Here is a 26,380-nt window from a genome sequence, read left to right as displayed (position 1 = left end):
AATGTCTTCACTGTGGGGAAAATGAAGGTTCATGTTTTATTTGATGTGAGCGCATCTGCTCCTCAGTCAGCGTTTCTCTGTTGTGCAAACTTTTTAGTCCCTGGCATGGAGTAAGCCTGCTCTACAGTGTTGCTATTATTTATTTTAAAAGTGAATTTCTGGATTTTTTTTTTTTTTTTTTTGGTAGGGAAAAATGGGGGAGCTAGGGACTGAGGATAAGAAAAATTTTATTAAGAAATAGAAGAATTTGAAACTGGCATGGCACTTGCTAAATTGACATGCCGTGGTGGGTCAGCACATAGTGGTAACCATTGGGCAAAAAGTGATAGGGGCTTGGTGATACCCCCGGGAATACTGCACAGGCTGTGGCAGGGGTGGCAGAGAGACGGAGTAACTCTCATCATATTTAAAGGAGTAAATGCTTCTTCCTCCACCTATTCCTGTGGCCTCAGTGCTGCAGTAAGGCTCAGAGGGCTGCAGAATATAATTTGCTGATGAGATAGCGTTTTCCTGCTTTTCGTGGTAATATACTCGGCCCTTTGTGTGTGTTTGAAATACAGCAGGGACTTTTTTTTTTTTTCTGTTGCCCTGCTGAATAGGCTGACATAATCTCGGAGTCGTGCCTCTCGCCGGACTCAGCGGAAACTTGGTGTCGTTAGTATGCGCCCCGAGTGCCCGTGTTCTTCAGAGTACAAAATGCGGGCTAGGCAGCAAGAATGGAGGAACTGGGATTTTTGTGTACCAAGGATGGAATTACATAACTTGAAACAGCATTATTGGAATACCTTTGTGGTTTTTGGTTCAGTACTTAATATCTGAATAAACCATTAAGGTTTATAAATGCTTAGTTGCGTGTCTTGGCAGTGCTTTAGGTTTGTTCCCCAATTACTAAACTTGGGAGGCTGTTTCACAGAAGGTTCACTTAAGTTACTTCTTCCCTTAAAAGTGGGAGAAAAGGAACTTTCATCTGAATTCACTGGGCTTAGCTCTGAGAATTCAAAAGGCTTTGGAAACTGGCTGAAACTCTTGGTACTGACTTGAGTAATATCCCTTTGAATATTTACTTTTAGTCAAGCCTATTCAGAGATCTCCCTCCCACCCTGTCCTTATTTGCATTGATTTCCAGTACTAGATCAAATGACCAATGAAATCCAAAGCTTTTCCTCTTAAAAATAGTTCTTCAGGAGTTGTCAGTTGTATTCCTGTGGCCTGATTTTATGTTCTGTGTTTACGTAAATTGCAGTAACTGGAAAAACATACCCATCTCTGTTGCATGTATAGTGATTTGTGAAGTTAACTTATTTGTATCCCTCCACACTTCTAATACAGTGCATAATATTTACATGTCTCTTGAAACTTCTTGACATAATTTTGGGAATTATATTGGTTTTAATTTTCTTAATTAAGGAGAACTGAATTCCTTTATGTAGCTGTTTGCTCTTTTTCCTAACTTTCTCTTTCTCAGGATAGAAATTAAATACTTGATTACCCTTTATGCCTTCTTCTAGTGTTGTTGAAGTACATGTGATGCATCTTTCACTGTAGTAAAATTTTACTTGGCAGGAATAGATAGGAAGAGAGACATCCCTTTATCAGTAATTCTGGCGTGCCAGCTAGAGCAGGGAAAGCTGACTACTGAATGCATGATTTGTTTCTGATTCTCTACTAACTATATAGAAGGAGAAGAAGCTTCACTGTCCAGTGTGGTTAAAATGGAAAGGTAAGAAAGGTGACCTTCATCACTGGTGCAAGCAGGTGGAGAAGGCGAAGGTGCAAGAAGGTAGAGAAGGTGAAGAGAGGAGAATTTGGACTCCTTTTCTAGGTGAAAAGTGTCTGTTAGTTTAGAAATTAAAAAAGCTTTGGAATCTTAACACCTCCTAAAACTGTAAGGTAAAGTTAATGGAAACCCTTTATTGACTAGCCCTTAATAACCTGTATTCAAACATGATGTTTCCTAATGATCACTGTCCTTGAAATAACTTTCAATCTAAAGCACTAAAGGATTTGGGGTGATTTTTCTCCTATCTTATTGAAAGCTACAAAGCAACATGCAGTTCACCAAAAAAAGGTCTCTCTCCTCATAAGCTGTGAATTACTAGAGTTGTTTCAAGAATCTTACAAATCTCTGAAAGACTCTCAACAATTGCATACTCTTTTATAAGCTGTCCATGAGGTAATGTCAGATGACTAATATTTTAGTACAAAATAGGTATTTCTTTGTTTCTGTGTTTGAAAGCTAAGTCTAAGTTATTAATTTGTTTTATTTTCTGAGAAGGTGAATGGAAGTCCTGTCAAAATGCACAATGGCTCAGACTCCATGCAGTTGTTGAGAATTACTTATAAACAACTGATTTGTTCAAACCATGTCTCTTAGACTGATGTAGAGAGAAGAAAACATTCAGCTGAAGGAAATCGCCTTTCCAACTATAACATTTGTAAGTGATGTTATTTTTTCCCCATGTGTTTTTTCTGAATGGAACTAGTGTTCTCGCATGAGGCCAGCAAAGGTCTGCATTTGGCGATGCGATGTTTAGTAATAAATCCAGCTTTTCTAAGAAAGCATGTTGGAGATAAGAAGCTTTGTACGTTTATGGCATTACAGAGGGAGTTTCCCTGTTCAGAGAATACTGCATTTTAACCCAAAAGAAATGTTTATTCAGCAGTTTGTCAGCTGCTTCTGTCAAAATGGTCATTCAAATTCCTTTGGAAATTGTGGCAGGTTAAAGATTGTTACTGTGTGTGGTTTCCCTTTTAGCAGTTTTAGTCTTCTAGGCGCGCTACTTGTGTTGGTCATAGGTGGATGAAATAATTTCCTTTCTCTTTCTAGTCATATGTAATATTCCATATTCTTTATAGTGAATATATATATGCATGTATTTATGTATCTATATACAAAATCTGTGGTTTGCCAGAGATTAAGCGTTAATGCTAGTTGAAACTATGTAGTTTCTCTATGCTCTGCAGTAGGCACGTGCATTTCAATGCCACAAAAGTGAATAGGGCTAAGCTTGCAGTTACAGAACTCGGCTGAACTGGGGATGCGTTATTCAAAGCTAATATACAGCAAGAGGGCCCTGGCTTCTCCATCACAGCTAGCCAGAGTGTTCTGTAGATAACTGCAAACTTTGGCTCTAGAAAATATGTTGTTTGCAAGCCATGCTTCAACAGTTGCACTCTGGAATGGCTTGATAAATAATGGAGTGTTTTTACAGGAAATGTCCCAGTCTGAGTTGTGAGGCCGTTCATTTGGACTAACTGCAAGTGAATGTGCACAGCGCTGTTATGTTGTCTGTTACTAATTTCCTCATTTTTTCCATGTGTGTGCAGTGTGATTATAAATATATATATATATGTACGCACAGATGTATGTATCCTCAAAGCAGAGAGAAGGAAGAGTTGGAGGAGCGTGAAGTGGTCCTGCAGTCAGCTGCCTGAGCCGGACCTGGGGGGCAGCCAGGCTCGGCGTTTGGGCGACTGGAACATGTCAGGGCTCAGAAAGCTTTTACCGTTGACTCTTTTATGCTCTTTGCTGTGCTGGTTGCCTGATGTTACATGCTTTGTGATGAAAACAAAACCCCAGAAATTTTCATTAATCACTTTACTGTAGTCAAAAAGTTAGATGGGCTTTTTCTGATGGCTGTGGGGAAAAAATGTGTTTCACAGGGTATATGTAAATAACTTTGTTATACACAGCTGCACTTTGGCTAGCCGTTCAAATGACAGTTTCTGGGAAAGCCATTTGAGTGTTACTTGTCAAATAATTATAAAGCCCATGTCTAAACCTCTCATTTCAGCAGTAATACTGCGCTCAGGCAATTGCAGGAAACGCACAAACCAGCTTCGTAGGAGCCCTTTTCCTGATGGTGAATCTGTCAGACTGTGCCCATTCCTTTCCTTGCTAAACGTGATGGAGTTCCCGTTTGCTACGGAGAGAAAAGAAAGTAATGAAGGATCCACGGGTGAAGTGATAATTATCCATTATCCTGGTTTTAAGTAGGCTTCCCTTTTGTGAACAAGCGGCAGCAATGCCAAACCAAACATTCCTTTGTATCTTTTTTTTTTTTCTCTCCAGCTCTCCAAAAGAGTTTACAGTTCAGGGGAAAAATATCTTTGTCTCGTGTTTACTTGGGGCTGATGTTTAGGAAAATTTTTAACAAAGTAAATGGACCTTCTGGACAGTGCTGACATTTTTGTCTTTCATCAGTATGATCTTCTTTTGGAAGTTCTGTGGGTTTTTTCTATAATGAGGTCTGAAGTTATTTCTTTGAAAATATATAGTGAAGCCAAACATATTACAAGCATTTTATAAGAAGAGGTAAAACAGCCTAATTGGCGTTGATGCATACCAATTGCCCTGTTGTTAGTGAAATTGGAAGTAAAATAGCTGTGCCTTGAAAAATGTGCACATGAGAAAATAAACTTGTGATTTTGATTTGGTGCAGAGCAGCATTTTGTGGTTTTCTTCTTCTTTTTTCTTTTCTTTTTAGTGGGATTTCAGAAACATGTATGTAAGTGGAGAGAACAGATACCCCTAAAACAGCTGACTTTGAAATGGACTTGTCAGTATTTATACTCTTAAAAAGCATTGGGCTGTTCTGTAGTCTTCGAGTATTTACTTTTGGATGCATCTTATCTATTTCTCAAGTTGTCTGTGAATGCGTTTTCAAGGTTTGCATTACATACTGGTTATGTGAGTTTAGGAAGACGTCATTCCCTATCTCAGTGCCTTGACTCTGGCCCTACAAAAAGTTAAAATACATACAAATTTTGTTCGTCCCATAGATATTAGCTTTTCTACTGACCTTAAAATATCAAGAGTTTCTCTCTAAAAGGGCTATAAAGCTTTCATTTAAAAGAAAACAAACCCCAGAAAAACCTTCGTTATTATCATAGTCCTGGGATTTCAGGGGAGACTACCCTGCATAATATACACAGCCTGATGTCCTTACTAAGTGGATGGCAAGGCTGTTTCCCTTTTTCTATAACGTAAGTGTAACGGTGTTAGTGAACTTTAGCTGGGTGTCAAGAAATTTCCCGTAACAGAAATGGAAATGTGAAAAGGAAGTGTCAGAAGGTGAAATGCATGCAGACACGGTAAGTATGTTTCTTCCATAGTAACAAAAATCTTCAGATATATTGGAATCCATTGGTATGTTATCAGTCACTGTAATATTTATTCAGCACATAGGACTGGATTCAAGTTTATTTAAGGCTTTGTGTATTATAATTTACTTTCACTGTTATTTGACTTGTCTGCTGTGATTGTATTCCTTGTGCTTCAACAACAGCTTTGCTTCCTTGCAGCCTGTTTTGATTTTATTTCCTGCAGTACTTGAGCCTGTGGTGAAATGATGAATTTGCACAACAGTGGTCTTTTCCAAGACAGTGTGTAGTGATATCCTAAGCACAGGCATCAAGCAAAAAGAGAAGTATCTCTTTAAGTGCTACCACACAACATCTGCAATAGAAAAGCAATTTGGAGGAGACAAAGCCTGTGAAAGCAGGTATCAGGGGCTCCTTACGATGTATGCCAGACACACAAGTCTGGAGGTTTTTTGGTTTTGTTTGTTCTTTCCTGTCTGACAGAGAACTGGGATTACAAAATCACTGTTGGGATGCTAGCTGGGTTACTGCCCTCGTTTATTTGGTTGTGGTTTTTTAATTGTTGTTGGGTTTTTGTTGTTTTTTTAATGTGAGAGGGGCATGGAGCAGCAGCAGCCCTTGCCCTTAATCAGGAATCTAAAGCTGCAGCTGCTGAGCACCAGAGACTTGAATGTGGAAAAGGCTAAAGAGGGAAACTTTGTGTCTGTGCATCTGCGTGATTGTTTATTAGCCAAATCAGCATCTTTCCTAGTTGTAGCAAAGTTCAGAGTTTGAAAAGGAATTTGAGTAATTCTGAGATCAACACCGCTGAAATTCTTTCCTCCTCAGTTTCCTTTCCTTAACTGTGTGCACTATAAAGCAACTTTTGTAATTGCTGAAAGTTTGACAGGTTCATATCCAGCTGCGGAAGGTTTTTTTTAATTTATTAAGCCAGAATTTTTGGCCCAGTAGTGAGGTTTGTTATGCACCTCACTAGAACTAAATCTATTGGAAATTGAGACCTAATGCATCTGCAGTTGTTTTTCTTGAAACTTTTCTTATGAGAAAATACATCTTGTAAGAAGGGGAGACGATAGTGACCAGTGAAAACACCAAATGTAGATTTAAAAAAAACCAAAAAAATACTTTTTTCTTTTTTTTTTAAAAAAAACAAAGTCAAGACACCTAGCTGGAGTGTGTATGTTAGAGGGGTGGATGGTGGGCAAAGCAGAAGCAGAGCTGTAGAGCTAATGGCTAGAGACTGTATTTGGCTGTAACTCCCTCAGGTGACACTGTAAAGTGACTCTGTCAGTTCTTACAGTATTGGAGTATTTGTCAAGGAAAAACTTCCGTGCTGCTAAATGTCATGTGGTCTCTTCTGGCAACTGTCACGGTTCTGGATATGGGTTTGGCTGTTCCTGCAACGTGAAGACTTGTGCCCTAAAATCCTTTAGTCTCTTCAGCGCTGTAGCTGGTGTATGTTCATGATGCCTTTTTGTGCTATTTCAGCACTTTGTATGTGCATTAGTGAAGAGTCACAATTTAACGGTACTGGAAATAAACTCTTCTAGTAACAAAAATGTTGAACTGTGTGCTCTTGTGAGTGCTGAGGCATTTGAATGGTTCTCTTTTCAAATGGTTTTGCTTCAAATTTGGTTTTCTTTTTGTGGTCCTAATTAGCACTTAACAGTAGAACTAGTATTATCTAAAAAGTTAAATCAGAAAACAATGTAATGGTAGCTCAATTAAAATATTTAATCTCCATCTTTCTAAATTTCAATAATTAAAACTATACTGTTGGCTGTTTTTGCGGAATAACTAGGCGTAATGCATTACATGGTGTTATTGCTTAAATCGCTCGGAGAATGGTTTGCGTAGAATACATTGCTTGCTTGTTGAGGAGCAGGTTCCTTTGAGTAGATGACAGCAGTATTTTGTGATACAATAGCTGCACTCGGCAGCTACGACTTGCTACTGCTGTACTCACACAGTCTGTGCTGGGACTTGCCTGTAAGTCCCTCAATATCTTGGGACTGACCTACTGTCCTGCTCTTCCTTGTTTTTCATCAGAGTGCACGTCAGGCATGTTCTTACCCAAATCTGTCTATTTTCCTAAGCTTAGATTCGAAAGAAGGTGCCCAAAGTGTCAGACCTACTGTGTGTAAGCAAAACACTATCTTTTGATGGATTTTGTTTGTGTGGGGTTTTTTTAAACTTTCGTGAGGACCTGGGAGGGCTGCTGGGGTTAACTGTGCTGTACAAAGGCATGAGAGAAGCAACATATGTGTGTGTATTTTGAAAAATGCCCGGTGCTTTAGGAAAGAACTGTGGCTTATTCTGATGATAGAAAGTTTTGACATAAGCAAAAGGCGGTATAGTGGCTTCGCTATCAGGCTATCTAAACCCAAATCCAGAGCTGAGTGCTAAGCAGGACTAGTCAGATATCCAAAAGGGAGTAGGATTTGTAGCGCTTGCTTGGCGTGCTGGCCGGGAGGGCTTGGCAGTTTCTGCTGCAAGCATTTGGTTTTGTCTGCGAGCTGAGCGCTGCGCGGCACTGCAGGAGCGGCTAGTGCCGCCTGCGGGGGCTTTGCTGGAACGGGTGGCTTGATAGTGCAGAGATGCATCACCATGGGAAAGTGCTGTCGTGATTTCCCGGCACCACGGGAGGGGCGTTGGGTTGTTTTCTGCCAGCTTTCCGTAGTACAGCACGATTATATGCAATGTAGGGCTGATCTTGAGCAAAGTCACGTGTAAAAGGTGATATTTTCAAAAATACTCATTAACAGTTGATATTCACAGAAAGACAAATGCTAGCGGTTAATTGTACTAAGCTAATTTAATTCCACCTGCACTGAAATGGCATGAGTTTGAAAGCTATTGCTTCTGCTGAGCTGATAAACCGCTGTGATCCACACCAGGTTAATGCATCAGAAGTAAATATATGTATTTCACCATTAAAAACAGACAGCTTTCTCCTTAGGCTTTGAACTTATGCTCCACAAGGGTATTTGGGGATGTACGCGAGTGTCAGTCAAGGTTTTGATCCCTCTTCCTCCTCCCAGAAGACCCTGTGGGGAAGGTTTCCTCTGTTTCACTTGGCGTAGTAGCAGCATATGTTGTTAAGTAAGGAGTCTTGCAATGTGGTTGGACACTGACCAAATGTTGAGTAAGTCTCATCTTTTCAAGAAGTTCATTCTATACAAAGTTTGAAGGAGAAGGTACTGTGTCGCATTCTCTCCTAGACCTCATATCCTGTGTTACTTTGTAAAAAAAAAAAAAAAAAAAAAAAAACAAAAAACCAAACCAAAACGCTGTCTTGACTTACAGACTGAAACACAGTGATTAGTTGCTGAACTTGATCTTTTAATGGGCTTGAAAAACCATGACCAAAGCCTTGGGGTAGCACTGGGAATGGATTCAGAGCTATTGGAGGCACTGGAGGAGGGAGAAGATGTATGCGTAGCAGTTAAACCACAGAGGAGCCAGACAGCTCATTCCTTATACTAGAACATTTGTGATTTTTTTCACATTCAAACACAGTGGATTACAGTAAACCAGCATGAAAGTGACAAAGGGATTCTGTGATTTGGTCTTTGCTTGATGGGGAAAAAGTTAGATTTTTTTGGATTGCAGCTGCAATATGGATGACTAGCTCCAGAAACTAGGCAGAGGATGCTGTAGATTTATGCTGTTTTGAAGAAGGGGGCAGGAGAGAGAGTGATGTTACTATGACTTTCATCGATGGGGCAAACAATGTGCAAAGGAGGTTTTGCTCCTTCTTGGCAACATAGATCAGATGGTCTTGTTTGGACCAGCTCATCTCTTGGTGCAGTTGTCTTAAGTGCCACTGTTACTGGCCTTTCTGTGGAAAAGAAGGTGCAAGGGGTGACCTGGTTTGGGAAAATCAGCAAAATGTGTAGCATCTTACCAAAAAAAAACCAAAACAAAAAACCAAACAACCAAACAAAAAAAAACCCCAAACCCACCAAACTTGGAATGTTTTGGTATGCGTTGATGTGCAGGGGAAAAAAGGCTGGGAGATTTTTGTGGGACTTTGAAGGAGAGGACTGTTGGAGAAGGGAAGCTGTAACTCTCACCCACATACAGAGCTCTGCTGGAAGGGAATGAAAGGAGCCATTAGAATTCTGTGCAATTTTGAAGGAATAAATATTAACTTGAAGTAACACTTTAATCTTAAACAGGTACTGCTATGTTACTTAGAAGGGCTGAGGGGTGGTGGTGAATAGGACCAGCAGTGAGGCTTGATGGCATATAGTGGTTTGTGTCCTCGTAACTTCTATCCTTTCTGGCCATGTTATTTAGAGTTTCTTTCAGTGTCACTTCTTGGTTCACGTGAAAGAATTGTCTTAGCGTTAGCATATAAACTTGCTTTTATGGTTTATGTGACCTGGGATCAAAGCTGTTCTCGTGGGGTTCAGAGCAGCAATGCATCTGCTCCAGAAATGATTTTGTAGGCAAACAAATGGCAAAAACTAGATCCCGGATGGATGTCCTTATGCTCTAACAAAGATATATGCAGTATTTAACAGCCAAATGTCAAGTTCTGGTCATGTTAATGTGGGTGAGGATTTTGCCATAGCCTTCCTTGGAGTCTGGAGTTCATGCTGCAATGTGAGACTTTCTAGTGCTGGTTTGGGGCATTTGTGAGTGGTTCTGCTTTCAGAAACGCAACATCTGATACCGTTCACCTGAGAAGTGCGGCAATCTGGCCAGGCTGTGTGTGGGCATCTAAGTGTCCTTGTTTGTTTACAAAATATTTCATGTCAAAAAAACCTACCAATATCCATTTTCTCCCCACCCACTCTTACACTTTTTTTTTTAATTACAGCAGGAAGAACTCATCCAAATACTGTTTAAAAATAAACCAGCAGATGGCTTTACTGTTAACAGCACAACATGTAATGTGAAACTTCAGGGCTTCAGTTGTTTTACATATATTGATCTGTATTCATAAAGCACTGACTGTTTAATCTGTAAAAGGCTGCATTTAAAAATGTAATACAGTATTTTAAAGGAACACTTACGCTGATCATGAATAAAGTGGCCACAGCAGAATCTTAGTATTAATGCTGGCTGTGCCTCTGGAAGATGGGAAAGAAATGCACTGTCTGTCTAAGGCACTGTATTTGAAAAGTTTTTGAAGAAATCCAACCAACTTCCTTAAATATGATCACTTCCAGCTATTTGGAACAGATGTAGTCTAGGGGCCAGAGACTTGACACACAGGACGAGGTTCAGGTTAGATTTTGGTTAGTGATGATTGTTGTTCAACGTAAATACATAGTTGGACTCCATAGTTACAACTGCAAACAATCCCATGATGAACAATAGTTTCTTTCAAGCTGCTTGATGCTTTTTGAGAGTATAGCAATAAGTTGCTGAGAGAACAAAAATGGAACAGAAGTCTTCTCTCCAATGAAAATTTCTCCATGAAACTTTAAAATTGAAAATTGTGATCATTCAATTAATAGCTATTTTGAATAATTGGAAATCCTTAATATTTTTTTAGTAAAAAACAATTAATTTAAGAGACAAGGACTATATTTGTCTGTGAAATGCAGGTAATCCATATTTTTCCTGAGCATGCCATTTTTGAAAGTATTTTTTAGTCACTGATGTGCTATAAGTTTGAATGTTTTTCCATGAATTCAGCTATAGCATGCTATTAAGTAGATCCTGTGTTTAAAGGAACCGAGATCTTATTTTTTCATAACATTAAAGCTTATCTGCAATTTTTAGCAGCTCAGGATTTTAAAGGCGAACCAATCTACTAGAAGGAACAACCAATTTCTTGAGCTAGGACCTCCCAGTATGCCCGTTTGGGTGGCCCTGGCTGATTATGGCCTGTGAAAATGCGTGGTCATGCATCTGAATGTTTTCTTGTTACTGTTAAAGAGTTTTGCTTAATTAAGAAATGTAAACAGTATGACTGTGTTTATTCATAAATTATGAATGCATATGTATTTCAAGTTCTTTTACTGGGATGTTCTGTGAAAAAGTGCTCAGAAGAGTAAGCAATAAGTAGCAACTTTGAGTGATGAATTCAGAAATACCAAGTACGCCATGGACTACTGGAATAGCTGAGCCGAAGAGACAACTGAATAGCTGAGCCTAAGAGAGACAATTAAAGCTATACCAGTAATCACGTTGCAAGAGTATTTGGAAGGGTCTAACAGGAATGTTTTTATAAGGTACTTCATATGATTGATCTTGAAATTATTATTAGTAGTATCCCAAAGTTTGCAATAAGATTGTTTGGCTAAGTGGAGATTATTTGTATAGAAAGTGAGCAAGAATTACTTTCTTCTACATTTTACTAGCAAGCTTATACCCGAAATGCTGCTTCTCTGCTGGATTTTACATGAGTCCTGTTTGGCCTTACTGCAGAGAGAGATTTACTTTCCTAGTCTGATGAATAGTATTTGTCAGAGATTTCCTTCCTGGATTAAAACTAGGAACTTTATAAATAAATAAATAAAGGAATGCTAAACTTTGATTTCTGGTTTTTGAGCAATTCAAAACTTGGTTTGTTACAGAAAACAAGAGTGGAGTTCTATATTTCTTTTCTTTAAATCTTTCCTCCTTCCACTAGCGCTTTTATACCTCTCAGAGAAGAAAAGAAAAGCGAAACAAATCTTACAAGAATTAAGTTTATTGGGGTTACATGAAGAGAAATCTTGATTACTTGGTGATATGACTAGGAGTGATGACATAGGCCTTTTTATAAAAAAAAAAACTGGATTTTTTTTTTTTAAAGTTGTTTAGTATATTCTGCAATTTCTAGCAACAGTGTGGAACCAGTTTGCGTTAATGAGAGAGAAGGGGGGGAAAGCATACTTTTTAGATTTTAAAATACATGGATTGCCATGCTTTTTAAAGAAGTCACTTAAAATACTATTCTGTGCCATGTAACTGGACCTCCATTTTTAGGTGCAATTTTAAAAATTGACAATGCTACGGGAAAATGCTACGTTACAGAGAGTGACAAGTGTTTCTAGACAGTGTTCTGAAGATGCGCTTTTCTAGGCACAGAGGCTGACTTTCTTCAACCTGTTATAACTACGTTAAGCCTCCCTTGCTATCACTTACTGCAATGCAGAGCTGCTAAATTGGTAAATCTATGCAAAACCATTAGTGGGATGGTTTTGCATAGATGGTTTTGGATTATCCAAATGAGTTCTTGAAACAGAGAGCTGTTGTAGCTGTGGAAAGTCTGAACCTGTTCAATAAATACCCTGGTTTGTGCGCAGTAATTGAATGATCCAGCTTTCAATTTACCATTCCATTATTAAAAATGCCAGGTCATTCAACTGAATCCCACTTGGTTTTGTGCTCGGAATGATAGGTCATGCTCCATAGAGAGGGATGAGCACAGGCGCTCCATCAAATTCTGGAGAAGTGACTTTTGGTAGGTGTCCGTCTTTAAGTGTAATGCTACCGAGTTTTGGTGACACAAAAGCAAGCTTATCACTTCTTCAGAAGGTCAAGTAGAAAGAAATGTTGGCCTACTTTAGACAGGGAAAATTGGACTTGCATAAATAAAAATTAGGGCAGAAGAGGCCAGAAAAAAAAAGTCATTTTTTCCCTTGCTTGTATTTAGCACCTCTACTATATGTCAATAAAGAAACCCAAAATTATTTCTGAGGCTACCAATTTTATGTTATTCATGTGTCAGTGAGTTACTCTATGAGCATTTTCATGGTGAAGTTTACTTACGTATTTATTTCAATTCTGTGCAATTCAAAACCAGAAAACACATACGTGGATGTCCATGTTTTATTATTTTAAACATGTAGTTCCCTGAATTTGTGATATGAGATAATTTATTTAAAATGTAGAATTTACAGAAAACATTTTCTTGGATTTTGAAATGAATCACAGAAGTAAATATTGTATTTATAGATGTGATTTCTTGGTTCAAATGCACCGTGTGATTAACTAGTTACTATCAACTTTACTAGTAAATCACTGGATAACTGGAATTTGAGTTATAAACTGGTGCAATTTCACAGACAATATGTAGTGCATCACTGAATGCAGAGGGTTGGACATGAGCTTGCCAAGTTTGAGAATTAGTCGGTGTATTTATTCTAGCCAACTGTTTCATGATGATAAACATAGATAATTAAATTTGAGTAATCTGAAGAACAAATTTATTTTTTTAAGTGTCTTCTGGAGACTAGGTTTCTGTTTTACAGCAAATTTATAACGGATTTTGGAGACTGTTAGGTGTTCATGGTTGTTTAAATCCTCTGTTGAGGACACACTTATTTATTCAATCTGTGACACTGTCCAGCTGTGGTTTATAAACCCATGTGCACAGACCTTCAGGTGGATAAGCATTATCACTATTAATTTTAGGGAGTTGAGAGAAGATTTTCGGCTAGTTCCAAATATTCAGTATATGTAAAGTTGTGTGGATGAAACATCTATGTTAAGGACAAAGTAATTATTGAGTACGACCTGGTGGATTTTATCTTGAGTAGAGATGAATTGGCTGATGTAGAATAGAAATCTTATGTAGGAGAGTTTCCATCAGCTAAATAAGAATTAGTTTGTACCCTAGGATGTGCTAGTAGATTGTAGCCGCAGATGTGTCTGACATTTCTAAGCCTTTTACATATATGTGAATTAAATATGACAAATATACTTGCCCGGGATAGCACACCTGAAATATTTTTTGTGACTTAAATTGCTTAAGAAATCCTATGGATTTTGTATAGTTTTATTTTAATGTAAACCCAAGCCCTTTTTTGGATGCTAGGGCAGAAACGTTTTCATTCTAGATCTCGTGACAGGATGTAAAACGAGCCATATGAATTTGAGAGCAAAATAATTTAAGAAGGGAAAAAAAAAATTGTGTTCAGTCTTAGTTCTGCTGCAGGGTGAGCCAGGGAGGTCTCCCATAACTCTGGATCTGATGATCATTTGAAATCTGCACGCCGAATCAGCTCTCTTGCCTCAACATTGTTAGAAACGAGACGATTCAGTGACTTCATTAGGAATTAAGGCTGTACTGCTAATACTCGCAATGCTCTGTGCTCTGTAAAGTGCTGGACATGGCACTGTGCTACGTGAACTCTCAGCTGAGGTGAAGTCCCTGCCCCACCTGGTGCACAGTCTCCTTTGGGCAGAGGATCCTGCTGCTCTTGAATTGTCTTTTCTTGATGTATCCTATCTGATCTTGAGGCTTTCAGTATGTAAAATGGAGTCAGTCCAGCTGGTGATGGGAAAATATTCAGAGGTGGTAAAAGGGAGGATACAGAATCCCAGTCAGTATGTGTTGGCCACATGTTGACCGTCGGCCAGTACCACAGAGGGTACATAACACTGCTGTAAGAGGAGATGGGCTCACCACCTTCCTGAGAAGCCTTTTCTTCGCTTCCCACTGCTGGGATGGAAGAAATGTTGGTGCTCTACAGTGTAGTAAAGCTTTAAGTTAAGGGGATTTTATGTTTAATGCAGGCTGACGTGACCCTCCGCATGGCCACTCTTTCATTAACTTCAGCAGTATGTGAGTGTAAGCAGCTCTTCCATCCCAGTTCATAGACCTCTCACTAGAAATTCACTGAGGGGGGGAAAAAGTATGCAAACTCAAAGACAGAAGTTCACCAGATGTAATTAGTGCTTTCAGTCTATCACTGCAATTTATTAGAGGTCCTTTTGAGCCCGCCTACCTAGCAATACGTCCAGGTGACAGTCTACTGAATGGTGTTGCAGTTAATCTCTAGGAAGTTTTGCTTGTTTACGTATCTTACATACAAACACGGAAACGACGAAAGCTGAAAATCCATCCTTTGCGCAGGGGTCATGGGGCAGGGGAGCGTCCTACTGAAACGTACTGGTTTTGATGGAGAACGCTTTCTTTGCCTTGTGTCTGTTAGGTTATACCAAGCCTGTCTCTGCAGAGATGCCAGATAAAACGCCAGGTGGTACAGAACCTGTCCCCAGGAGTGAAGGTTAGTAGTTTTCTTTCATTTTTTTTACTAATTATTGAAGAAAAGAAGCATTGTGATTTTGTGGAAAATTTTGCAAGTCAAAAAGTGATTTTCCCTTACTGGCCTTAAACTTAAGGGAGAGCTGAATTAATTTTATGTGTGCATGTTTATCTAAATAGCAGGAACTTTTCACTTATTTTTGTGTAACCTTTCCTTCCCTCCCTAGCCCATCATCCATGATAGTACTAAAATATATAATGAGGGGGGAGGACCAGTGGGCTGCTAGGATTTCAGCTTTGGAGAAGATGTTTTGTCCCCTTTCGGTAAAGAGATCTTGTTGACTGAGGCCAGTTTTTCCATATGGGATACTTAAGTCTCACAGAACCAAAGCTGGCATTTAAGATGTGGGATGATTGATACAAGGAGGAATCGAATATGCATGATTTCCACTAAAATCAGTGGAACCTTGGGATGCTCAGTCTTTCTGAAAATCAGATCGTTTTTTTCTTCTCAAGGTCCATTAACTTTAAATTCACACATTTGAAAGTTTGGTACTTGGTTTCAGGGAAAATTTGTTCTTTAGAAACAATTGTAATCCTGCTAATTTGAATCCTTCCTCAGAATCACTGCTGAATGTTTCATTAAAACATTTTATAAAAACGTGCTATTTCACATGAAGGTTGTGAGGTGTTTCTGACAGTTTTGTGGCAAAACTTGTAGTAGCTCTTGTGTATGCTTGCTTTCTAGATCATTGCTGTCCTCACACAAGGGCTGTATTCATTCATATGTGTGTTTTAGTTTCAATAAAGCTTGCAGCTCAGGCTGGTTTATACTGCTTGCTCTCTAAAACTGAAGATACACATCTCAAAATTTAGTTTTAAATATTTTCATTGCATTTGAACCTCAATTTTGACATCTGAAAGGCATCAAGGAATATGCTGCAATAATAATTTCAAAAAGCGCATCCATAACAGCAGAGGAACAAATTTCTTTCTGTGTAAAGGGTATAAAGCTATGCTTAACTGCAAAAGGCCTTTCTATTAACTTCTTTTTAAAATTTACTGTAAAGCTTAACACATGTTACTGTGAGAACTCTCGACACAAGAGGAGAAGCAGTTACAGCTAGTCTTTCAAAGACTGAGCTCTTTCTGATTCACACGTAGTGTGCCCCCCTTATAAATAAATCCTTATGCCACAAGCACTGTGATGAAGTCCGGTTAGAACCAAAGCCTGCACTTGTGCCGTGAGTTAGGATGTGGAACAAATTGTCATGTACCTTGCTGGTTGCTTCCCTAAAAGTAGCCTATGTGATCACATCTGTGGCTCTCCTAGGTATTAACGAAGTCTAAATGTGTTAAATTACACTGATTATATATGTTATATATTGAATTTCTTTTCTGGCTGTGGAACGGTGGCAGATACTGCTGCGTTTCAGCTCTCCAGCCTCTGAGAGGAGTTCTGGTAAATTAAACGAGACGTAGGAATGATGTAAAGCTTTCAGATCAAATCTGGGGAAAACTCACCCTGTCTGTGAAAGGTAGCTTTATTGTCTCTTATTGCATTTTAATTTACCATGTAAGCAACTTCTAGTAAGTGAGTTGTAAGGTTTGCTTTGGCTTTACGTCAAGAGTTAGAGAGGGTAGGACTTGTGATAGCATAGAGCTGTAGATGGGCTGGGAGCAGGGGTCTGGGGGAAGGAAGGAGAGGGAATGGAAAGGATCCTGGGGAGCATCATTGATGATGGAGTCACTGACAGCATCATGTGGCCATCAAACAAAGATTGATTCTCCTCCTTACGCTGGCAATCGGAGACTGATGCCTGTGAAGAGGGATGGGCGAGGACTGAGAGCTAGCGTGTGCATCTGTTAAGACACTGAAAAGACAACAGTCTTGGAGGTTAGGACATCCCAGGTACCAGTTTCCAATCATTTTCCTGCTAGCTCCATCCTCAAATTAGAAGGTTGAAACTGAACACAGGATTGTTCATGTCTAGATACAGGAGAGGGAGGCAGGGAGCTGCTTGTTCCACTTAATTTCTGGAAGACTCCTGAAACCTTCAGTATCTCTCTCTTTCTGTAAACATTGTTTCATTTCGCCAGAACTGCCAACAGGTAAAAAACATTCCAGAAACATTTTTGCAGTTAAGCAGGGACCTAGAAACTGCCCTGAGGATCTTGTTCAGTACCTTCAAAGTTTTTGTGTGTTTCAGTAGCTCCTGATGTCTGTCTAATCAAGCAGACACATAATACAGTGTCCTGCACATTAGCAAGGAAAGCTAAAACTGGAAAGCTTTCAGACGTCAAATTCAACTAGAGTGTTTAGGGATACCACAGCTAAAAATCTTCCCCATGTATGCTTTGTTGTAAGTTTTGAGGGAATTAGCACAAGATTCCTGTGACTTGAAATCTCCCATATACACAGAAGACACATGAAAAATGATCGTCGAAGTAATTAAGAAACTGCACGTATAAGGTTGTATAACTGTTTGTGTTCTCTCACACATACAATATACACACATTTCTATATATGTATATATATGTGTATGTAGACATATTGTCGTGGTTTAGCCCCAGCCGGCAGCTAAGCACCACGCAGCCGCTCGCTCACTCCCCCCTGGTGGGATGGGGGAGAGAATCGGAAGAGCAAAAGTAAGAAAACTCATGGGTTGAGATAAAAACAGTTTAATAGGGAAAGCAAAAGCCGCGCACGGAAGCGAAGCAAAGCAAGGAATTAATTCACTCCTTCCCATGGGCAGGCAGGTGTTCAGCCATCTCCAGGAAAGCAGGGCTCCAGCACGCGTAATGGTTACTTGGGAAGACAAACGCCATCACTCCAAGTGTCCCCCCTTCCTTCTTCTTCCCCAGCTTTATATACTGAGCATGACGTTGTGTGGTATGGAATAGCCCTTTGGTCAGTTTGGATCAACTCTCCTGGCTGTGTCCCCTCCCAGCTTCTTCTGCACCTGGCAGAGCACGGGAAGCTGAAAAGTCCTTGCCTAGTGCAGCAACAACTAAAACATCTCTGTATTATCAACACTGTTCTCAGCACAAATCCAAAACATAGCCCCATACCAGCCACTATAAAGAAAATTAACTCTATCTCAGCAGAAACCAGGACACATATAGATATGCCTACATATATAAGGGAGCTGTTCCCATGGGTGGCACGGTGAGTGCCAGCCTCCTGGGATGTGCAATTTCAGGGTTCCCAAAGCAGTGGGCATGGACGTGGCAGGGCCTTCTCTGGCACACTGCGTTCCAACTTTCCTGTTTGGTCTTTGGAAATAGTCTAACTTCTCCACGTTATTTTTGTTTCCAGATAATACTGATCTACTATCCTTCCCTTAACCTAATACCTCAGGTTTTTGACTGAGGTATGAGGAACCTGAAAAACAGATAAACTTCTTGCCTACGGTAAATGAGCTCTGTAGGTTTTGAGGCAATTTCAGTGAAGCTTGCTGCAGTGTGTTGGTTTTCATATTGCTCTGTGTTTTATAAACCACTAGCATGAGGGAAAAAAGCTGAATAACTACTAACAACTTGAAACACTTTTTTTCTAGATTATAGTAACATATCCTCAGGTACTTAGATGGATTACTAATGATGTTGGCGAAAATAAGAAATTCATACAATAAAATGCAGCTAATTAAAATTATGAGATAATGCTGAGTCTTCATTTTCAAATTACAATTATTGTGTTCTGTTGCAATAAGAGCTTATGAAGTTCTTCAAGCAGTTTGTATAAAAATGTGCTTTAACAGATACAGTGTTTAGTAAAACAAAACTTGGTTTAATCTGGATGCTTTGTTTTTAGTCACTCTTCTGAAATTAATTTTTAGATGTTAAAAAAAAGGTGAAATAATGAATAAAAATGAATCTTCACTTGGAGACCTGTTCTTACATTTCGATGAAAATGTTCTAGTTAAAGACAAAACATGATAGTAGTGTCCTCTAATGATACTGAATCATTAGTGCTGGAAGTTAGAACTTTGAGAGGTTTTGTTGTTTTATTCTCATAAATACTTTTACTTTCAAAGAACGTTATGATAACATTTACTGAAAAGAATTGCCAGGCCTATGCCAGTGGCTGCTGTAGCACGGACTTATAAGATAAACTTCCATAGTCTTTGATCATATGCATCTCTCTATTTACTTAGCGTTTATACAGTTTACTAGTGTGTAGAAATGTTTCGCTGGTATGCCTGAGTCAGAATTAAGAAGTGAGTGTTTAATTTCTCATGTTTAAAATATCACTGCTCTTACATGTATAAACGTTTATGTGAACTTTCTTAATTATTTCCAGACATCTTATTGCTGCTTGGTTTTTTTCCAAAGAAATATTCTTGCTATCATCGGTTTTAAAAAACATACAAACAAACAAACAAAAAACCCCTGGTGTATTTGTTGTTACAAATTTCTAACAATTAACCTTTCACGTTTATAAGGGTCAAGTTGAGTTGAGCAAAGTGTTGGCAAGGTAACTGATTACCTGGAAACTTTAAAAAAGTCAGTGCTGCTTTAACCTAGCAGTGCCCCTGCCTGCCCCTCACCCACTGACCCACTGCTCCAGATACTCCAGTTAAGCCATGAAGCACACAGAAGCAGACGATTGAGAAATGAGTTTCCTGTAATTAAGTTACTGTAACTTGGCCCTTGACTCGAGGGTCCTCACTGAGCAGGCAGACTATTTGCTTTTCTGCCACCTCTTCTGTCAAACCCTTTAGAGTCAACAGTTACATTTATAAATGTCACTGCTCGCTTTGTGCTAGAGGGGGGAAAAAACCCAGGACCTGGAGATTCGGTTGTTGCAAAGGTGGAAGTGTGTGTATATCACACGTGAAAAATATTTTTCAAGAAGCTTGTGTAGCTATCAAGGAGTGGTAGACAAACAAATTAAAACAAAAACCCCTTACCATGATCCACATATAACTGTTTCTTAACTGTTTTCCTATGGCAAAGCTATTCTATTCTATTTACAATGGATGCATTTAGAACAATGTACTGTGTCAATACCAGGAAGTGGATTGAGTGTATTTCTGTTTTAGCTTGCAAAGGAATTAGCATTTGTTCTGCTCGTGTTTGCTGAAAAGTAACCCTTAAACTTCTAGTATAGCTAACCCTTGGAAATGAGGCTGTGACAGGAGTACCCCACCCACTGCACAAATTCCTCCTCTCACTTGCAGAGAGGCTGCTGGGCTTCACCAGCGACTGCTCATGATAGTATGTGGAGCTGGGCAATTGCTCATTTGCAAAAATTTAAGGGAGTGGGTGTAGATTTTTCATTATGAATTATCTATCTTATAGGATTAAAACAATTTTTTTTATAGCTTAACAGAATTTTGATGGTACTGAATGGTTTTCATAAAAAACAAATGCTTCATCCTGTGGATTGCTGATTAATTTTTTTGTCGTGATACCTTTGAACAGCTGTTCATAACACAGCTGGGCTTGCTTCAAAGGAACCAGATGATGTCTACCTTAGTACCCATTTGGAAGGCTCCCATGCTCAAAAGTTTTTTGGGTATCAGTCAAGTGCTACCTTAGCAGTAGCTTTATGCAAAATGCTTAGAAAAGGTATATGGATGCAGGAACCTTTATTAGGTTTCTCCAGTCAGCTTGACGTTTTTCTGTGCCTTAACAGTAGAAATCTTTGAAGAGAAAGACGTGAGGAAGTTAGTCCCCCAAACTCTTCTTCCTTTCCCCCTTTCCCCTCCATCTTCTTTCATTTAGCAAGAGCCATGACTTCCCCCAGCTGGATCCTCCCTTACTGACTTTGTGGTTCACACTCGCATCCTGAAGGAAACGAATGTTACACCTGGGCTTTATAAACAGCCACTGACAGATCCCAGTGGACCACAGGCTTATGTCATTGTAAAATATCCTATAGTAACAGCAGTGTTTTTCCTTGCATTGTGTACCTGATGGCACTAGTGGGAGCCTACCAGCTGTTACTGTTGTTGTTTGTGATAAGACTCATTTAGTTTTATAACTCCTCTGACTTAGGTTAGCATGCTATTTCTGCTGTAATATGTAACACTGCGTAGGAAAAACATGCGAGCACAGCCATGTATATCTGTAGACAGCCCAATGGATCATACCCTTCAAATGCAGTGAAGAAAAGAGCATCAGTATTTCTACCTCCAAATTTTGCTAAGACCGATTCTTTCATGGCAGGAATGCCAGGGTACGGTTGAGGTTAGTAAATGCCGCATGCTGGCTTCTGCACGGTGCTGTGGGGGCTTTCAGCGGGCACGTAGCGATGTACTACTATCTTGTGCCATGTTTATGGAGAAAGTTGTTGTTACACTTTATTATTGCTACATCCCTTTTAAAGAAATACAGAAGTCGATGGGAAAATGAAGCATCTTTTCTAAAGCTTTTTCAGATCTTAAGTGTGTGGAAAGTCACAAGTAACTATGGTAATAGTCCACTCGTAGGCTTAATGGTATATCACTCGGCTGAGATGGGCACAAAAACATCTGTGTGCTGAGGGATGGCGATTGTATACTTCGTCTACCTGCTCCTGTTCTTTGGAACTAGTTTCTTTATTATTCCTTGCTCCATTCTCTGTTTCCCGCAGCTTCTTGCTGCCTAACTGAAGGGAAGAGATGTCTGGAATAAGTGGTGTATACCAACTGTGCTATTTTGTGGACAAGAACTTGTGGCTATCAGATGACACTAGATGGGTGAGATTCAACATAAAAGGTCTTGGCTATTTATGCAGAAGGTGGTAGGCACCTGTGGACTTCCCTGCCAAAGGATATTGTGAATGTAAAAAATTCATGAGTTGAAGGGGAGACCAGAGAAGTGTCTGGAAGACAGCTCCAAATAAATGAGCCACTGCAAACCAAGGAAATACCTTTAGCTGGAAATGGTTGGAAGCTAGAAGAATGCTGGGGGAAAATATAGTACGTGCTTCCTATGTTCTCACTGTCCCCAGTAATATAATCTTCCTGTGCCAGGTTATTCTTCCGTACTTACTATTCATAGCCTCATTTTGTAGCTGCTTTTAATCCCCTGTGAAAATCATATCTTGAAGGAGGAGGAAGAGTCTGTGTTAAGACGATATCTGAAATTCTTAACCCTAGTGCTTATAAAACGAGGTGGTAAAGCCAAAGCAGATTTGAAATCTGAAATCTGATTAGAAATGGGAGAAAAGCAAAGTGGAAGGGTGATGAAATTGGATATTCTGTTTCTGACTCCTCACTAACTTGTTGGCCTCTCTCTGCACACTGAGAGGTTAGCGCATCCTTCTTTGAAACACTGGTTGTAGACTGTTATCGTAACATGTAATGACTCTTGTCGTAACTCTCTCGAGAAATTTGGGCTAGCTGCAGTCCACCAAAGTTGAGTATTAGCAACAGCCTAAGCAACTGCTGTACTTGCATGGCACTTGCTTTGCTGCAACCAGACAGTTTGCAGCCCCTGTGCTCTGCAGCGTGCCTCATATTCTCTGATAGTGTTATGATGCATTAAACCACAACATTGAATCTATTTGCTTTTTTCATGAAAGCGGTTTGATGAACTGCCTTAGTCACTGGGCCATGCTGGTTGGGTCCCGCTGGCTTTCTCGGTTGCCAACAGGCTGTTAACTGGATGGGCTTTTAAACTTCCTCAGCTCAGTGGAGTGGAGAGGAGGAGGTGGTGGTGGCTCCCTTGATCTAGCGCAGCGAAGGGCGGTGAAAGGCAGACTGTTCTGGACAGGGTGAAATGTCTGAGCACAGTAAAGCCTGCTCCTCATCAGAAGTGAAGATGCAGCTGCTGTAATGTAATGGTGGTTAAGTCACTGATTACAAAGGTTGGGCTATTAACAGGTAGAACAAACAACTTGTTCTTCAAATGCCAAGCACTTTCCCTGGTGTCCTGGCTGGCTGGTATCCCACCAAAGATCAGTGTTCCAGTCATCTGTAAGTTATAGAAAGCTTGTGTGGCTTGAACTGCTTAAACCTGAGGTTTGGAAAACTATGGGCTTTATTAATATTGATGATCCCATTTTTAAAGAACTACTTTTGCTTTCCTGTCTCACTGGTAATTAATTCTTAGTTCTCGAGCAATTAGCAAGTGTAGCACTTGAGTTTGCACTTTTTTGCTTTTGTATAAATAAATTGTACATGATACAAAATTATGTGTATCGTGACTTGTAAATAATGTGCACAAATTAAATAACCAATTATGAGTAGTACAAAATAGGGAGACTAAATGATGCTTGTATGAAGCAATCAAATGTGATGTGTCCTGATGAAAAATAGCTGGTATCTTTAAAGCACTTCTGAATGCTAATGGTCTAATTTTATTTCTAAATTGATGTTCCAGTTTGAGAGAAATCTAAAACAATTCAAATATTCCTGGAGGAGCAAAGTTTCCTTGTTAAAGCAAAGAAACAAGCGGTGTACTAATATTCTGTGTATTCTAGTGTAAATATTCCTCTCAGTTGGAGGCTATTTAAAACTGGTTGAAGATGGCCCTCTCTTAACTGTAAGCTTTTTAAAAATTGTTTACATGTGAGCTGCAAACTGTAATTTGACCATCAGCCTGACTTAAAGCTGAGCTCGCTTATCCAGAGTAAAATATTGCCAGTGGCATTTTTAACCACATGATTCTCAACTTTATCACATTTATGTAAGAAACAACCCCACCCCCAAATTGCTCCACAAACAGAGCCTGAAAGTAAAACACAGCGATGCCATAAATGAGTTCCCAGCATCTGCCTTTCCGATGGGCACAAAAACTTTGGTGGTCTGTTTGCATTGCTCGAAATTGCCCGTGGAGGCAGAGGGCAGCTGCGCTGGGGCCCAAGCCGTGCGCCCTGCGGGGTGAAGCTAGGCAGGGAGCACCCCGCGCTCCCTCTGCTCCCCGGCTCCTGCCCCAGCATGCTGCCAGCGATGGCTCGCCTGTAGCGCTCCGTGGTGGGGTCGGAGGGGGAACGTTCCCTTCAAGGTGGACGTCCATCAGGAATGATAAACAGTGTCTAATTATTAAATGTATTAATTGCTTTGAGCTTAGCTACGTATATAAAGTAAAGAAAATGATTGATTGAATACTCCTTCATAAATAGCATTTTTTATTTTTGTGTCACGCTCAGCATCTGTCGTGCTTACCATCTCGGAAATGTGCTGCTGATCCTAAAGAAGCTGTTGCAGGTTTAAATTCTCTTTTCCTGTTTAAAAATAATTTGAGTACCGTAATAGTTCTTGGAGAAGACCCCAGGCAGAGGGAACAGCCTGATGTCTCTGTAACACTGCAGTCCTACCTGTGTGTGACCTGGAGTGAAAATATAGAAGTACTATTCTGTGATTACAAATGTTGCCAGTATACTTTACATCTGCTCTTTCTAGGTCGGGAATGATAGCCATTGCTTCTCTTGAGATTTTTTTTTTTTTTTATGGGAAGACTTTGTCACCAAACAGAACAGTTATTTTTGTTAAAGCAACTACTATGTGTTAAATTACTATTCTGCAGCACTTAGAATATCCTAAAAAGATGCAGTTATAATTAAAATTGTCATGTTTGAAATCATGATTTAAGGTAGTTTCCTTTGCCAGTTTCATCATGGCTTTGGGAGCTGGTTTTTTTTTTGTTGTTTTGTTTTGTTTTCTTTTTTTTTGTTACTGTCTCATATTCCAGGGTTTTTACTGCTCCACATATTGTTGTGTGGAAATGCAAACAATGGTAAGAACTCCAGACTGCTGCCAACTGCACAGGTTAATATACAGAAAATGAGCAATAGTAACAGTTAATCTTTCTGTTAGTGTTAATATTGGATTTTACTTACACTAACAGGGTGTAAAATACATTTAAGTACTGTAAAGTCAACAGTTTCTTAAATGTAAATCAGCTTTCATCCCAAAACCTGTGCTTTTTCCCCCCTTTTGAAATTTCCTCCGTATTTTACCTTGCTGTGTTATTCAAGTGACATGCCAGAAATCTATTTTCAGATTCATTGATTTCCCCTCCTCCCCAGCCATATTTCTTCCAAAGCAACATAAAGGACATCGAAGGATAAGAGGCAAAAATTGATTACTTACTACCAGTTAAAGGAAGCTACAACTCTTAAGATAAATTAGATTGTCAAGGTTACAGTATTTCATCTTGGGCTGACCACAGCCTTAAAACCAAGAGATCCAAAGTGGTAAAAGTAAAGATACAAAGACTTTTTGCCCTTTGAGTTGCCAAGGCATGCAGCAGCACGGGTACCTCCTAATTATTTAGCGCTTGACTCTGAAGAACTTTGGCAGGTACTATATAGTTAGAAAATTCAAGCCTGCTAATATTAATTATCACTTAAGAGTTGCAGTGGTTTGGTTTTTTTGTCTTTTAGTCACCTGATTGTATGTCTAGCAGTAATTTCCAACTATGTCACTGACATTAGAAGTGGGCTGAGAGGCCTTGATTTATCCTCAATTTAGAGAGATTAATATAGAGGAAAGCTTAGTAGTTAGGTTTTGCTTTTTTAATTGGCTCCCCATAGTTTAATTTAGCTTAAAAAAAGGGGAAATTGCTGCTTGCTGATAAACCAGAAGGGGAGCTAGCTTTGATGTTTTATGAGCGATAAAATATTAATAGAAACTTTCTCCGTGTTTTGGAGCGATATGTCGAACTACTGCAGTCAGCTTCTTGGAAGAGTCGGCAAGCTGAAGAGAGCGGGAGGTGAAGGGGGAGAAGGGGGGAGGCTGCTTCTGGTGCACTGTACCCAGGTCCATTAGCGGTGCAGGCAAAAGAGCCTTGGAGAGGTTGGCTTTAGCACGCGGGAGGCTTTTATTCTTTAAATTAAAGCCACATTATGTTCTGGTAGCCTCTTTGGTCAGAACATGCTGTAAAACCGATCGTGCAGTTCAAGACGTTAAAAGTTACCAAATCCTTTGAAAGTGGTAGCTGTTCTTAGTTGTGGGTTTTGTGGAACAGGGCTTAATATAAATTCCATTACACACATCTTGGCAGTGGTCCCTGCAACATATATTTTATAGAATAATTAAAAACGGACACAACTTCCAGGTGCAATACACGGTTTTCTTCCCCTATGCGCACAATGGTAGTCTGTGCTTCAGATGATGGAAGGACTAAGAAATTGTTTAAGGTGGTAAGAGTTTGAATATAACCTCTCTCCTAGCAAGTCTGGACCTTCCTGGTTCAGGAAAGCCAGGCAATCCAAGTTATTTGGCTTCTGTTATGTCTAGTTTTTGTCCAGATAGTAAAAAAACCACATGCTTCCTCTCAACGTCTATGTTTGTAAGAAGGGTGGTTATCAGTTTATATATTTGTACTTTTCACTGTATAAAAAATTTCATGTTGATGGTTAAATCTTATCTCATGAGGGAGCATATCTTTCACAATGGAAAGCAA

At 39.5% G+C, this 26,380-nt stretch overlaps 1 protein-coding gene across 9 annotated transcripts in view; it reads left to right on the top strand.

The window, feature by feature from the left end:
• Positions 1 to 26,380, top strand: part of PLEKHG1 (pleckstrin homology and RhoGEF domain containing G1) — a 139,462-nt gene that overhangs the window by 26,659 nt on the left and 86,423 nt on the right. For 6 of the 9 annotated variants that reach the window (XM_075498993.1, XM_075498989.1, XM_075498995.1 and 3 more), the window contains exon 3: positions 14,988 to 15,062. The exons of the other annotated variants lie outside the window; for them this stretch is intronic. In XM_075498993.1, the coding sequence (XP_075355108.1) occupies positions 15,014 to 15,062 (49 nt within the window). In that variant the 5' untranslated portion in view covers positions 14,988 to 15,013. The remainder of the gene's footprint in view (positions 1 to 14,987; positions 15,063 to 26,380) is intronic. 9 annotated transcript variants of the gene reach the window in all.

This window comes from Mycteria americana, chromosome 3 (assembly GCF_035582795.1).
Source record: "Mycteria americana isolate JAX WOST 10 ecotype Jacksonville Zoo and Gardens chromosome 3, USCA_MyAme_1.0, whole genome shotgun sequence".
In the NCBI taxonomy this organism is placed as follows: domain Eukaryota; kingdom Metazoa; phylum Chordata; class Aves; order Ciconiiformes; family Ciconiidae; genus Mycteria; species Mycteria americana.
This window is presented reverse-complemented; position numbering and strand designations above follow the sequence as displayed.